Source organism: Uloborus diversus, chromosome 5 (genome assembly GCF_026930045.1).
Source record: "Uloborus diversus isolate 005 chromosome 5, Udiv.v.3.1, whole genome shotgun sequence".
NCBI classification, from domain to species: domain Eukaryota; kingdom Metazoa; phylum Arthropoda; class Arachnida; order Araneae; family Uloboridae; genus Uloborus; species Uloborus diversus.
The window spans coordinates 49,596,659-49,613,568 of NC_072735.1; the positions used below are offsets into that span (position 1 = coordinate 49,596,659).

Consider the following 16,910-nt stretch of genomic DNA (forward strand, 5'->3'; position numbering starts at 1 on the left):
ACACTTTTCTTTACGAATTGGGATTAGAATTACGTTGCTTCAATGGGAGGCAAAAGTAAAAAAGAATTAAAAACGGGTTTAAGATTCCTTGTCTAACCCGTTTCAACACTAATAAGTTTGACCCTACTGAGTCATTGTGTCTATTTGGTAACTCAGTTATCTTTTCAAACATAGGTTAGAATTACGGTGCTTCAGTGGGTGCCTTAAGAAAGAAGGGTCAAAAAAAGGTTTAAAACTCCTTATCTCAACCCGTTTCGACCCTAATAAGATGCCTCGGCGTGATGCATCTTAGTTCCTAATAATTAACTGCAGCACACGACGAAACATTGCCAGTATTGTAAAGTGAATTTATTTGCTGGTTCGCCATTATATATGCATAATATATGGCCTTGTGTACATGTTGTCAATTAGATACAAAGAGAACTCGTCTCTAATATCTGCTGATTCCTATGTATCTTAACATTGATTTAAAAAATTTTTTAATATGTTAAAAGGAATATAATGAGAGAAATACGTAGCTGACATTAGAAACTCGCTATTTGTACACGAGAAAACAGTTTCGTTTAATTGCGAATAAAACTTTTTGTTTTTAGGATATTTTAAAGGGATATTAAGCTATTTTATTATCATGTATATTGTGTCTTCATATGCTTATTTGCTTATTGCGCTTCAAATATAAACCAAAAAAAAAAAAAAAAAAAAGGTGCGCTAAAAATATTTATGTTCTTAAAAATTTAGGAGAGATTACTTAAAGCATCTAACGGATTTTTTAAACATTAAACGCAAGAAAATACTATGCTTTTAGAAACTAAAAATCATATTTAAGGTTATCACGCGTGAGTACATGAAACATTTCTCTTGCATTTATGAATTTGTATAAATCGGAAGCGAAGCGAATGTAAATGCTTAACAAATGAATACTTTAACTAGGTATTTGAAAGCTACGTCTAACATAAATAATGAGCTGCGAAACCCGAACGAAAATGCAACGTTAGTTGTATTTGGAATACATTTGCGCACCTATATGATTTGTTCCTAAGTTCGTGTTGCGTTTTAGCAACAGCAGTTGACAGAAACCGGTGTTTAATCAGAAGGTGGAGTAATTTCCTAAGACGCCAAATTCGTTGCAGTTATTCCTATCAAAGTCCCAAAATATTTTGCATAATGAAAGCTGTTACAGATTTATCGTGCAATTTTTATCGTCTTGAATATTAGTTTCGTAATGATGTTTATCAGATGGATATTGTTCTGTTTAGCTGCGAATTGCTGTGTGCTTATAATCCAAGTCACATCTTTTCGTTTCCTGCTTTGAATGCTTCTTGAGAAAATCTTATTCGATTCTCATTGAAGTTGCTGCTTATTGAAAATGGATTTTGGTGTTTACGTATTCATGCTTATTAAAGAAAAAAAACGCAAAACTCTTTCCTTTCAGCATTCCAACTGTTATTCAAACAATATATAATTTATCATTTCATAATTTTATCATTTATTTTTGCATTTAGAACTTTTTCTTTGAACGTATCTAAACGTATTCAATATGTAAGTAACTTACGTAACAATAGTATAATAATTGACTTCATGTTTACATTTTTGAAAACGTTAATTTTAAACATTTTATTTCGACAAGCCAGCATCATATAATTTTCTGCGCAACTTTTTTTTTTAATAAAAATTACTGGAAGGTTCCTTTTGACCCCATTTTTTGCAAACTTCTTCAATGCATTTTTGCAAAAAGCTTAATCCTTTCTTGACTTTTCTAAAATCATTGCGCTTTGTCAATATATAACGTTTGCAAGAAAATTGTTCTTTTTTTTTTTTTTTTTTTAACTCAAACAAAAGGGTTTTACCTAAAACGTGGACTGGTTTCATTTTTTACTTTTCTGAGCAATAAAATAAACACAAACGCATTTACTCATGCTGAAAATAAGCAGAAACTCAAAAATGCTTCTGTGAACATACAATTGCGAGAACGGGAAGCATTCATAGTGCATTTGAACATAAAAGGGAGCACTAGCCGCTAGTTTCGGAAATCCAACTGAAACATGGCTGGTTACTCTACAATTAAACTTTTTAAAGCTCCTTCATTACGTATTCATAAAATCGCTTGAGCCCTTAAATAAAATGCACTTATTATTAAAATCTGTATCATGAACTATTGCTTACAGATATATAACAGTATGCAAAGAACTATACACATTACTTCTCAAAGGGTCAAAATGACCACCACCGTGTTACGAAGCTATACTACCGGTATACGAAGACCATCGTAATTCTAGTGTTAAAGTTGAAGATAAAGGAAACATCGATCATAAGTATATTCTTTAGTCGTTGTGTTGCACATATTCTATGCATTAAATTATTTTGCTCCATGCGATGTAGTAGTACACAAAACATTTAAATATACATAACAATATTTAATAATATTTAATGTTAATACATTCGCAGTCGAATGAATTTTTCTTGCAGTTATTTTGTTAAAGTTAGTAAACGAGTATATTTTTGGTATATACTAAGTGCAAAATAATCACATAGCAAAAATTAATATTGTACGGTGCACAATCGAATGAATGTTATTATTGAGCAAGCAGTAAAATAGTAGATCAGAGATGTTGCATTTGTGCGTCGTGGTATGCGATAAGATTATTTTGATACAATGTTTTGAAACTTAAAACACGATATTCATAATATGACAACAAATAATATTGTGTTTATATTTGAAAAAAAAATTGCGTTTATTGCTAGGTAAAAACTCTAAGATTATTTTTTTAAAGACATATATTGTTTGTCAGTTAATTTTTTAACTAACTAATTTGTCATAAACTAAGCATTTTTTTGAAAACTAAATACAGTGCTGGTAAAAAAAATAGCATTATCCTCTCATTTTCACAACAATGGGATTATGTGTGATTTTGGTCGACCGATTAACGATGAATGTATATGAAATTCTGCAAAACTTATGAAATAAACATTTAACAGCAGGAATCCGATAATTGTTTGCGTAGATGGGGGATGTTTCCGGACCAAGGCAAACTGCTGACCACATGCTCATTTTTTCCATTTCTGAACCTGCGTGTGAGTTTAGAGAAAAAAAAAATTACTTAACCCCATGTCAATTTAAGTCTAAAGGCAGGACAAAGGTTTTTAATTTGTTACTTACCAGTTTTGCCCTATGGCAAGGATCAGAATCATCCTGGAAAAAAAACGTTTGGAACTGAAGTAAAGTGATCCCGGATAGTAGGAAGCAATTTCTCCTTCAAAATGCCAATATATACCTGAGCGTTTACTGTTCCTAGCACAAAGTGAATCCCATCAACTCCTTGATCAGAAATACATCCCCAAATCATCTGGGATACGAGATGCTTGACTGTGTGTTGAATGCAGTCGGGATGTTATTCCTCATCTTTGCAGCGCTGGTGATGCAATTTTTTTACCACCACTGCAATTGGTCATAAACTATGTCTTTATTTTTTAAACTTAATAATTTGTCAAAATATAAGCTATGACGCAACTGCTAAAAAAATACGGCACTATTTGCGGAATGTATTAGAAGAAATTTATAATTAAAACGCTGTTTTCCAATCAATCGCAATAAATTAATAATAATTTTAAATTTCTTCCGCATGAACTACAAAAGGGAAGGAGGAAACTTATTGAAACAACATTTAAAGATGTCCAAATGAAACAAAGGAATTCATACACAATATTAAACAAAAAGCATACGACAGATAAAAATATTAGCGATCCCTTATCCCAAGCACCCTTTACAAATAGCAACAAAGCACAGTTCTTGTCATCTTTGTGAAGAAAGCTCCGTCCAATCTAACGTTACCGGAAAAGTCTGGAAAGAAAAATAAAGGCTTACCTTTAACGATCATGGTCGCAGTGTAATTGGTGGCAGCTGCACTATTTGAGGCAAAACATGTGTAGTTGCCGCTGTGGTGTCGAGAAACGTGATTGATGATGAGCGAGGACACGAAGTCGGTGATGGGTACAATTTGGATATCAGGGGATGTTTCTTTCAGGAGGCGTCCGTTACGGTACCAAGTTAAAGATATGGGAGGATCTCCTGCAATTACGGAGCAGATGATGGAGCTTCTCATACCTTCCTCCAGACTTTCTGAGAAGCTGAAAGGGCTTATGAGAGGGGCGGCTGAAAGAAAAAGAATAATATATATATTGAATCTTTTCAGCGCTTCCGTTGCACAAAAAATAAATAAATAAATAAATAAAAAGTAAATAAAAAAAATGGCTTTATTAAATTATCTTGCTTGCTAATGAAATGCAATCTTCAACAAAGTTAATGATATTCAACATCTTCCAGAGAACTTCAAACAAAATAAAAAATTAAAAATGTTTCTAAAATCTCCTTTAAAGATTATAACATACGTTTGAAATTAAAAAAAAAATTGTGCTGCTTTATTTAAGGTGTTACGCAAAAAAAAAAAAAGAAAAAAAAAAAAAAAAAAAAAAGAAAAAAAAAAAGAAAAATGAAAAAACAGTCTTTTGGTATTTCGCTTTTTAAAATTAAAGTATTCAAATACAAATAAGTTTCAACTCTGTTGAATAAGTTATTGATAGGTTAAGTAATAAAAAATTTCAATATGATAAATTAATGTCAAGTAAAAAAGCAGTATTCAGTCATTTATTAATTTCTAAAACGTATATAGACATCGCTTTTACTACTGATAAATTGCGTTACGTTTGGCGCAATCCAAACAGCAAATTTTACAAACTCAGAAAATGGTTTTATGTTGTAGAAAATAGCACAAACTGGAGAAAACATTTCACACAATTATGAATTCAATATATAAATAAGAACCGAACAAATATTTTCTTCGATGTTATAAATATTCTATTCTCCAAAAACTGATTTGACAGGTTAAAATCTGGTTAAATTACAAAAAGAGAGCAATACCTAGAGTAACATTTTTACAACCAAGTTTGTTCCAGAAATATTCTATTTGCCTTCGCGAAGAAAAAAAATAGTTTACACAAATATTACTCTTTTTCCAACATTTGCATTTATTATGTAAACTAATGTTTATCGAACGTTTGAATGTTTCATTGCAAATAATGTAGGATTGCAATAATGTTTGCTTTGATATACATTTATTTCAAAGTAAATAGCTCGTAGATGAGTATTTTTATGCAATAGTAAATCATAAACGAGGTAAATATATAATTCTACACTTTTTTAACAACTTTTACATTAATATAAAATATCTTTTTTATAACTTGAAATAAAAGTTTGGTTTTGATAATTTATTGAAGCTTAAAGAACGTGGGTGCTAAAACTACGTGTTATATTAATGCTAGATTAAAGTGTTTATGTTACGCTTTATACAGGGTTCTTACTTGTTGCTGAAATAGAATAGAATACATTTTTTACGCAATTTTTTTCAAATTAGAGTTTTGAGCTTTTGATCACATTTAATATTTATATCATTAAAAATATTTTATGTCATTTTGAATGACGATGTATATTTAATATTTATCTGTTTTAAAAAATATCTTGATAAATATTAGTTTTTATTATCATATTTTAAAGCAATGATGATAATTTTTTCTGTAGCGAATTAACAACCATCACATTATAAACAACAAATACAACTTTTCTTTGATTCTAATTTTACACCCACTAAAGTGAAAGGCATGTATACAACATACGGAATAAACTCGTTCAGTTGTGCCTACCTTCATTTTAATTTATTGCACCTCAAAAGGCGATACCTATTAAGGCGTACGAAAATAGTCAGAAATAGTAAAACGAAAGCTATAAAGAGTCTCAAAGAGTGTTAAAGTCTGATTGCTAGCTTTAGATCTCCCATGAGGAGCGGTCTGATTTCCAGTGAATGACATTTATTTCTTTCTTCGAGAAACAAATACATGTTAAAATGCAGCGTGGTACCATTAAGAAAAAATAAAGACTTCGAATGAGACTCCAGAGAAAAATAAAGTCTTGAATAAGGAATAAAATTAAAAAGAAAGAGACTACATCTTCTAACGCTACAATTATTTTCTGAGAAAAAAACAAGCTGAAGAAATAACAGTTTACTTGTAAAGAATTTATTACTATCGTAACTTGTTATACTTATAAATAAGTTACGTACTAGTTCTTCGTCTGCAGTTGTTAGACTTGTTTTACTTAGGCAAGTCTTTTTGATGCAAGCATATGTTTTACTTCCTTTTACAAAAAAGGAAGTATTGTATTCGCGAAAACATTTTCACCCCAAAAACCGCCTTAATCACCCCCAAATGAATGCTGAGTTTTTTTTTTTTTTTTTTTTTTTTTTTTTACCCGATCACACGTGGATATGTGCCTACTAACGTACAGACACCCAAATTATCCATTTTGACGATACCCCGAGTTAATTACAACGCGTTTTCTCGTGGCGTCTGTACGTATGTATGTGCAAATGTGTGTATGTGTGTATGTATTATGTATGTACATAGCTCAAGAACAGAATGTCCCAGAAAGTTGAAATTTGATACGTAGACTCCTAGTGGAGTCTAATTGTGCACCTTTCTTTTTGGTTGCATTCGTATGCTCCAAAGGGGGGGGGGGCTTTTGCTCCTTTTTAGGGGAAATCTTTGTTAATTTCGATGTAAACTCAAATGGTGTTATAATTTGGCGGACACTTGGCGATATATCGCCAATCTTTTGGTCCCCAAGTTTTGTCGCCAACTTGGCGACAAATCTGGTGTTTTTTTTTTTTTTTTTTTTTTTTTTTTTTTAATCTGGTTTTAGTTTGGCTACTGTTCGTGATATTTAGAGAGTAAACTATTTAATCACATTAAAACTGCCAATACAGAGAAAATTACATTAAATTGGAGTAAAAGGAAGTCATGTGATACACACATCAACTCGTCTAAAATAATTGTATCATATATACTTTTTCATATACAATCCGTTTATCGAATAAAATATAAAAATATTGCAGACATTCACAGTATTTAGCGTTTTTGCTTGATGAAAACTTCCTTCGTAAAAAATATTATGCAAATTAATACTTAAGTAGATTTATCTGCTTTTAAAAAATCAATGATATTGCTACTAAAACAGGAAAAAATGTAAAAAAATACTTAGTGTTACAAAGCTATGGAGGACAAAAAAAATAAAGCTTCTTTCTGGAGTTACGGAATCTATACACGTCATAAACATTTAGGAAAGTCATCGAGATTCAATTATTCCCTGCTCCGCTTTCCAACAAGCTATCCATCATTCACAGCTGCTACTGAAATTCACAACCTGTATTTCTTTTCTATTCAATGTTTGGCATAATTTTCATATTTGGGCTACATTTATGGTTCTTATTTTTATTTTTGCAGTTATAAAGTTTCGAAATAATTCAAATAGAATATTTTAGGATGATTTATGTCTTCGTCCAGTTATATTTCCAAATGTCGAGTCGAAAAAAAAATATTTACGTAGCGTGCTGCCAAGCAATGGGTTTTATGGCTTTCTTCTATGCTCTTTTTGTAGTTGATTATGAAAGAGGAATATGCTTGTGAATTTTCACATTTTTGATGCATTTATATTGTCAGAGAAATAAATGGTCCCAAATAAAGGTGTCATCACCATTATATTTAAATGTGAATTACTTCCCATTTTAAAGATTTATGAATAGGAGTGGTTTAGTTTTGCTATTTTTATGTTAAAAAGAAAAATTACGTTTTTTTTTCCTTTTTTTAAATATATATTCTACTTTCTAAAAGTAAAGTTTCTAAATTCCAGAAAATCATAAAAGTCAGACACAGTGATTCTATTTTTCAAAAGTTTGCTTAAAGCAATTATTTTATTACAAACAAGTGGTACCCGCACGGCCTTGTCCGTAGTAGAAAAATTAAAATTTCATTTGGTTCGTCTGTATATTTACAACTAATGAATGATGAAATTCTCGCAACTTTGCCATTTTCATATTCTTGCCTAAGTTATGGTAATTTGCTCGTACACGTTATGATAATTTACTCGACCATGTTTTGATAATTTACCCGTCCATGTTATGATAATTTGCTCGATAAAATGTTCTTAAAATGGAGCAGAAAAATAATGAATTTGAATTTTCGAAAAATCGCTTCGAGGTGCTCATCCCTATGCTATGAACTAATTTTGCGAAAAATTTCGTTAAAATCGGCCGAAAGGCATAGGCGCTATGCACGTAACAGGCATCCCGACAGAGAGACAGAGATCCAGAGACACAAACTTACAGCTTTACTATTTGTAAAGATAACATTACATGGTAAAACATTTTGATTCAGGCACGTCTAAGGTGTTAACACTAAAGCCAATGTCACACTTACTTTTACCTTGATTTGAAGAAAAAAAAAAGTTCATACAATGTAGCCTACTTCTTCATATTTAAATACTGTTGCAGAATAAAACAGTGTGTTTTATGCAATTACTAAACAGTTGAAATGTTTTGAAAAGTTTGAAAAAAAATATCAGTGTTACTGAAAAGAAATGACACTTACAATTAAATAAAAAAAATTCTTTAATAAATATCAAAACTAAGGCTAAAAATTTAAGAACTGTAGAAACGTATTAGCCATCAGCTGCTCATAGAAATGTCATTTAAGAATATGTGGCTACGATATTTTATGACTAAGCAGAAGAGATGTAAGAAGAAAAAATCATACCGTTTAATAACTTCTCTAAAGTCATCGTTTGAAAAGTGAGTAAAGATATATATTGTTCAAGCAAGTTAAGAAAGTATATTAAAAATTATGCTTTTAAAATCATTTTATAATTCTTCAATTCTTTCATTAATATAAAGCTTTAAAACTAAATGAGCTTTAAACTAAATTCTCATTATTTAGTTCTTACTACTCATTTTTTCATTTTTATGAGTCAACATTCGAATAAATTATCCTGGGGTTTATTTCGAAAAAAAAAAAACTTTTTATTTATATAAATAAAGTTTTTTTTTTTTTTTTTGAACTCATGAGTAAAGCTTTACTATTTAGAGAAACATTAAAGTAAGAGTCGGGGGAATTCATGAGACGAAATAGGTTTTACATTGCTGAGTTAAACAGGATAAAAGATCTATTTAATCCGTTTTAGATGTTCTCTAAAGTTAAAACAAAAAACAATTCTTAACTAAAAAAATGTCTAAAGACATGCCTTTTTTCATGTTTAAAGGATAAAGCATTCGTTATTAAAAAATACTTCTATTAAAACAAATTGATAAAAAAAATATGTTGCTCAATTTTAGAAATAACCAGAAATTTTCGAAAAAAAAAATCAGGAATTTAATTTTTTTCCAGTTAAATCAAATAAAACTAATAGAAAATTAAATGCTGTGCACTGCAAAAAAAAGCTGTTGTTTTTACAGTAAAATACTGGCAGCTCGCATTCCAAAGAAAAACTGCAAACATTACAATTCTAAACTGTGAAATTTGCAGTAATACACTGTTTTATAGCAGACTTTTACTGTGACATTTACAGCGATAAACTGTAAAATTAGCAGTAATATACTGCTTTTTAATAGAACTGCCCTGTAAAACTTACAGTATCAAACTGTAAAATTAGCAGTAATATACTGCTTTTTAATAAAACTGCCCTGTAAAACTTACAGTATCAAACTGTAAAATTAGCAGTAATATACTGCTTTTTAATAAAACTGCCCGGTAAAACTTACAGTATCAAACTGTAAAATCAGCAGTAATATACTGTTTTAGGAATGACTTGACCTGTAAATTTAACAGAGATAATATGTAAAATTAACAGTTATATACTGTTTTGTAACGGAATTGCCCTGCAAAATTAACAGTATCAAACTGTAAAGTTCGCAGTATTATACTGCGGAATCAACTGAATTGTGCCATAAAAGCAGCAGTAGTATACGGTTTTATAAATGATTTGTACAGTAAAATTAACAGCAGTAAACCATAAAATGAAGTTATCAATTTTTATGCAAAATGGTTTTTTCACCGTATCGTTTTTTTTCATAGCCGAAATCACTGCTTTTACAGCTGAAGAACAATATCGAAAAGTAAAGTAATTGAGTCAGTATGTACGTTGTATAAATCAGCCTACATACGAAATATGTTCCTTTTCTTAAGTTTTTCAACAACAAAAATAATGTTTTAGGCTATGAAAAGCGACAAATAAAGAAATATAAAACACTTTTACATAAAAATAGTTAACTGCTGCTAAATATATATTTTATTGATATTAATTTCCTTGTACACAAAATAAATCAATGCCCCATCTCAATATTTTATAAACACGTTAAAGAAGAAAAAGTGGTGCATTTTCATTTCTACAAAAAACTTTTAGCTCTATTGCAGACTTAAAAATTTTCAAATTGAAGGAAATTGCAAAATATGGTCTGAAGCTTTATTTTAAGAACAGTTATAGCTTTTTCATAATACAAAACTTTTTGATCCATGGAGGTAGTAAAAATGAGAAAGGTTTTTTATAAATAACTGAAAATACTACATCATATCTTCACTAAAAGTACTTTTTTCACTTCCAGCATTATTGTAATGCTAAAATGTGCAGCATAACGTGAGAAATGTTTTGCAATATGCAATCCATTATAACTTTAAGTTTATTTTAACTTTATGCATGCAATTCTCTGCATTTATTTTCCTTTTCTGGTAAAATAGATTATTTTCACAGTGTTGTTCTTTTTTTAATATTATAAGTTGCACTTGGACCTACTTTATTTGAGAAATACTACTGACAAACTAATTGTATTTCACACTATATGTGGAGTATTCAGCATTTAGACTGCACAGAATGGTTTTTATTGTATACTGATTATTATAGATTAGATAATACTTTTTCCTATTGATCTTTTAAAGTTTACATAAATGAAAACAATAAATATGTGACAGTTCAAGATTCCAGAGCTATTAAACAGAAACAGTTTTTTACTCGGTATAATAAAATCTGTCAGGTTATGAGTACTAGTATTGAAAGTTAAAAATTAGTTTTACTACTCCAAAAATTATATAACTTTATATTATACTGTTTTCATGAGAAAAAACGAAACATTCACACCATTAAAAATTGCCAAATTATTTTATTTCGTATACATTACCTATAAATATAGATTACTCGTTTTTACAGTGAAATTACAGAAATTCATTTAAAATCGAATGCTAATTTTTTCAAGGCATCACGAACATTTTTACATGACATTTTTTATCACGACATTTTTACATCACGAACTTGATTCTTCTTTGCGATATCTTTGCCGACTTAGGCACCATCATTAGAATTTATATTATGAAAGCATCTGTCAAAATAAAAATTGTTAGAATCTCATAAAACTTGTAGACACCAAAAAACATACTTGGAAAAATCAAATTATGTAGGTAAAAAAATACGTTCTAAAATGATTAAAATTATGACTCTGAATGATCTGAAATTGCCTTGGAAATTGCTTTTATTTTGAAACCGCTCAACATATACCTAAATTGTGATTGAACCGTTGATTGTTTGGCAGCAATTTGCAAACTACGCATTTGCAGAGGTGGTTATTAATGTTTAATTAAAGTAGACCTAATCTGGATACTTTACATAAGAACTCAAAAAATAAAAAAGAAAGAAAATAATATCTTACATATTATCTTTCATGTAAAGAAATGCACTCATACTGGTTCCCTGAAATAATATTTTTAAAAAATCCTTGTAATTTTCGGTATTTTTGAAGGATTTTGTAATTTATATAAGACTGTTGATTAAGAATAATGTTTATTTGTTTCGATCGGATAACTGAAGTGATCGGGAGAATAACTCCTTCTATAAGTTAAGAGAAAAAAAAACAGCGGAAAGTTGTCCAATATGGGAAAGCTAGCATCTTGGCCTAAAGAAAAAAAAGTTTTAAAGATAATAAAACTTGAAACTAGTTTCTTCTTAGAATAAGCTTCAGATTACCGTATTGCAATATATTATTTCAAAACAATAATTAGGATGAGGTAGATATATTTTTTTAGAAAATGGAGCAATGTCGTCTTTTAGGACAACCAATTCGGAAATATTGGGGTATTCATTTAAAACAATGAATACCGCATCTAGCCTCTTCTACCCCGCCCCCCTCCCGAGTTTTTTTTTTTTTTTTTTGGTAACCGATATTCCTTTCCAACACTTGTTAAATAGCTCGAGCTATGTTCAATGGATACCAACTTCATTTTCTTTTTCTTTGACAGCTCCCCATTATTAGAAATATTTAGAACTCTGTCTGTACTTAATGTGAAATATTTTACTTTAATTTTTTTTAAATATTTTTTTTCATATATTATATTCCACAATTGTGTTATTACATTGGTAAAATTTCATTTTTTGGAGTTTTTTTTTTAAGTACTAAGGAATCGCATAAAAGAGTCATTTGAGTTGAAATAAAATAATACCGTAAGAATATTCTATCTTATATATGTCTTAATATTTAAGCATAATTTAAGATGTTTCATTTATATTCTATGTCTTTCAAAATGGGAAGCCCCCCCCCCCCCCCCTTTGTTTTGAACAGCCATCGATCTCCCTATTTAAGCCAACAGCGATCCTTTTTTTTTTTTTTAAGTGGCACTTCTTTTGAAAAGTTTTACACAAATTATCTTTAAGTTTTTCAGAATTTACCTGAAATTTGGAAGAAAATTCTTTGTTTCCAAAATCAAGATGGCTTAGTTAAAGTCAGTTCAGTAGAAAATGAAAATCGGTCAGAAAAGTTGAAAGTTTTTAACAAAAGAATAAACCGTCAAACATGTCAAAAAGTGGATTAAATCTGGTAGTGCCAGTTCTAATCATTAATTGTAAGTTCATATTTGGCCCGCCGTCCTTGTTGTAAACAATGCTACCCTTCTTGAAAACGCATGCCAGAAGACCGCACCACTTTTACTGTAGTTTTAAACATGCTCACATTTGCAAAATAACAGCTTTTTATTTACATTACAATAAAAATAATCTATAATTTTGTTTGATAAGTCAAGTCTGAATATGCGAAGAAAGTTTCATACGCTTTAATACATCGTACTTTAAACTTTAATCTTTAACGTTGTTCTCATTATGAAGTTGGCTTTAAATTTTGTTCCTTTAATTTTTACAAAAATACGTACAATAAATAATAAAGTACTCAGCATTCTGTTTCGTTCCTTCGATTTTAATAACATGTAAAAACAAAGAATCAATGTTCTAAAATTTACTGGAAAATTAAAATAATAATAATACTGAAAGAAATGTACGCCTAATTTAGCTCTAGCAACAGAAATTTCTATATTCCGGTGATTCTGGAAGTGTTAATATTCAACTACCCGCAAAAATTAATATTGAATTACAAATTTAAAAAACTCAAGACTTAATATGAGTAATAATGAATTGTATGACCGATCACATTTCAATCAAAACTAAATAAAATTTAGTTTATATTGTTCCAATACATAGTTCTTGATTGTAAGTTCTTGATTGTAAGTTCTTGATTGTAACGATACATAGAACCTGACAACGGGCCACAAAAATCAGCTTCAGGGAACCAATATGGCACGCAGGCCGTAGGAGAGGGTTCAGTGCCTAAGAACGCTCTAAAACTCAAAAGTATTCGTGATTACAAATTACATCCGATACAAAAATAGAAACACAAAAATATAAATGAAAAGAGATACTTATAAACTTCCGTTGCCAGCATTCATGTCACTAAGTGAACCATCGCAACGTCGTTTAGACAAGATGCTTCTTTGAAATCCCAAGCGGAACACAACTGCGAACTGCCACGAACCCATTATTCCATTCAATTCTGGTCACAAGTTACGTAGTTCTTTACATTTGCATACCACTAAACTCAAAGAAATAATATTGCATTAGTGAATAAATTTAAATGAAGTGAATTCAGGCGGCTAGAATGAAATTTATAGTTTAAATTTTTTCGAAATACCTAACGCAACCATATCACCAGGCACAAATTCAAAATTAAATCAACTACATTTTTTTTCCTCCGTAGAGGGACAGGAACAAAATATTCGCTAGCATATTCCTCCCTTCTTGGTACGCCAGCACACGGAAAAAAGGAAATACTTTAAGACATAAATAAAAAATATATTACAAGCCATCCGTTTGTGTGCACAAATTATAACTTAAACATAATGGAATAATTGAAACATTTCAAAAAAAAAAAAAAATACTTTGAAAAATATGTCATTGCAATTCAATTTTTACATAAATTTTCCCTAGAGAAAAGTTTTGTAAAACAATCAGCTAAATTATTTTTAGTTTCGACAAATTTTATCCCAAATTCATTTTCATCAATCAAATTCCTTAGGAAATAGTACCCCATATCAATCTGCTTAGTTCTGCAATTTTCTATTGCAGAGCTAGAAAAATCGATCGCTACTAGATTGTCACAGTACTAAGTACTATCTATCAATCTAAAATTCTTATTTCTTTTCGTAGCCAATTAATTCATATAAAATTCTTTTGATCCGCATAACTTCCTTAGATTGTCCACTAAATGAAATATACTCCGCTTCCATCGTTGACAATGCTACGCATTTTTGTTTGAATTTACACCATACTATTCGTATCTTATCCAAAAACACAAGCCCCCCCCCCCCTCTCCCGCCATTGAAATCTGGTCGTCGTGATTCGAGGCGTAATCTGAATCAGAATGACAATAATTTATTCAATTTACAGACAAAATTTAGATTTTAGGAATAGACAAACCCTTCAGGTTGTCTCACAAATCTCCCCTTTTTAAATCCCCATATAAATACGCATTGCAATCATCTACTTGGAAATGGACCCAATGTAGCTTATACACAAAAATTGAAAAGAAATCCTTAATCAAAGGAAATTACTGGAAAGAACACCTTGCGAAACGTATCCCGCCCCCCCCCATACCTGGTTGTTACCTAAAATTACCAGTCTTGCCTTAAAGCGCATTATTTCATTCTGCTCATCTGTTTTTAAATCAAAACCCTCATCTGTCTCCTTTTTCTTTCTAAAATTTTCAGTCAGTGGAAACAATTCGTAAACGTTTCTTTCTCAGATCACCTGAATTTCTTGAGCCATTGCGTTTTGCCAATCTTCACTTTCTGGCGTTCTCAAACTTTGTTTCAAATTTGAAGGAATTACATCTTCGGAAATGTTAGCTTCTAGCTTACTTGAATTATCCCCCCTATCTTCATCGGAATCCGATCCTTTTGTTGAATTATCATCACAAGTGTAATCAAAATATATTGGGTCATATTTAATGTTATTTTCAGAACAATAAACCTCGGCTTCGTGATTCAGACTTTAGAACCGTTGTCGTGTCAATAGAATAATACATATCCCTGAATTGTCTACTTTGCCTTGGTATTTATTTAACCCTATTAATTCTCAACATGCTCGATTTTATTATTCTCAGGATAATCTTCTCCTACTTCAGATTTCCACAGTAGTGAAATAAAACTGTGTCCCTCTGTTTCCCGTTAATTTTTTACGCCCCCAGAATTTATTTTCATCGACTTAAACATTCAGCGTTTTTGTCATTTCGCGATTTTCGGGATCCCAAATTCTATAACCTTTCGTATAAAACGCATATTCTACCATGACTCCATGTTTAGCTCTCATATCCAATTTGTTGATTTTCTGTTTTGGAAGTCCAATATACGAAATACAGCCAAAAAACACGGGAGTGTTTAATAGATGGCTTTCTTCCCCCAAATAGCTCAAAAAAGGTTTTGGTTTTTCCTTTTAAAATCGCTCTAGTCCGTAAGTAGTGGTAGCATATAGCTGCTTCGGCTCAAAACTGCTGAGGCAAACCCGATTCCTTTAAAAGTGTCCTAATTCCATTTATTAATGTTGAGTTATAGTGTTCTATGATGCTACTTTGTTAACTGAAGGATTTGTTGGTTTTTTTTTTCAATTCTTATGCTTTGGTCGCTAAGGTAAATTTCAAAGCGGGAGTTCAGAAATTCCTTTCCGTTATCGGATCTTTCCCGCAAATCTCTCTGTTCTCTTTTGAAATCTGACAAAGTATTCAAAAACCTCACTTTTCTTCTTTAAGAAACAAACCGGAGACTTTCTTGAAAAATCGTCTATTATTGTGAAAATAATCCCTCCAGCCTTAAAGCACTCAACTGCTAAGGAACCCATCGCATTTAAATGCAAAAGATCTTACCCGGCTTTGGCTTGAACCTCCGTTACAAGTTCAAACGAAATTCTCCGATTTTTCCACTTTACACGGATAACAATCTGACATATTTTTACTTTTTATATGCAGTGAAAGACAGTGAAGTACAGAATCACATTTTTCAGTATTTCTTTCTTTTCCTTTCTTTCGGTGCTTAATTGCAGAGGTTTATTTTGATTAGGACTACAATCTGAGTGCTTTGCCTCTCTTACGCATGATATATTTTATTACACATATAAACAACACATGAAATAATTTACATCACAAAGAAGGGAAAGTACAACCGGAACGAGGATGGGAGTCGAACCCACCGCCTCAAGTGTGTCAATGTCAAGCAGTCACTCAGACCGCTCGGCCACTGAGGCCACTTTTCAGTATTTATAATGTAGTTTTTGTCGTCATCATAAACACGTTGATGTCAATCTTTAAAACCCAAGGGTTCTAAAAGTTAAAATGTAAGGAAACTGACGAGTTCAAGGTTACCAGAGTTTCAAATTCTACTGTAGTTCACTAGCATCTACTTTTCTAAATGAGCATGTCCATTAAGGCGAATAAAATATGACAAACAATGCATAATAAAGTAAATATTCTACTTTAAATTAAAAAACTAATTTTGACGAGAACGAAACACTACCAGATAAGAAATGAAGAGCTGAAAATTTTAAAATATAGCCAGGCACGGCCTGAACTTAACTATGTTGGGAAGGCGTATAATCTCAATTTGTCAATAGGAACTTACATATTTGCCGATTAATAAAATACTGGTGCATGTGCACATTAAGTACGCACAACAATAAG

The 16,910-nt window shown here is 30.7% G+C and overlaps 1 protein-coding gene across 1 annotated transcript in view; it reads right to left on the bottom strand.

Moving 5' to 3' along the window:
- LOC129221911 (cell adhesion molecule DSCAM-like) overlaps nt 1-16,910 on the bottom strand; it is a 301,931-nt gene that overhangs the window by 185,938 nt on the left and 99,083 nt on the right. The window contains exon 4 of the mRNA XM_054856287.1: nt 3,863-4,150. Coding sequence (XP_054712262.1) covers nt 3,863-4,150 — 288 coding nt within the window. The remainder of the gene's footprint in view (nt 1-3,862; nt 4,151-16,910) is intronic.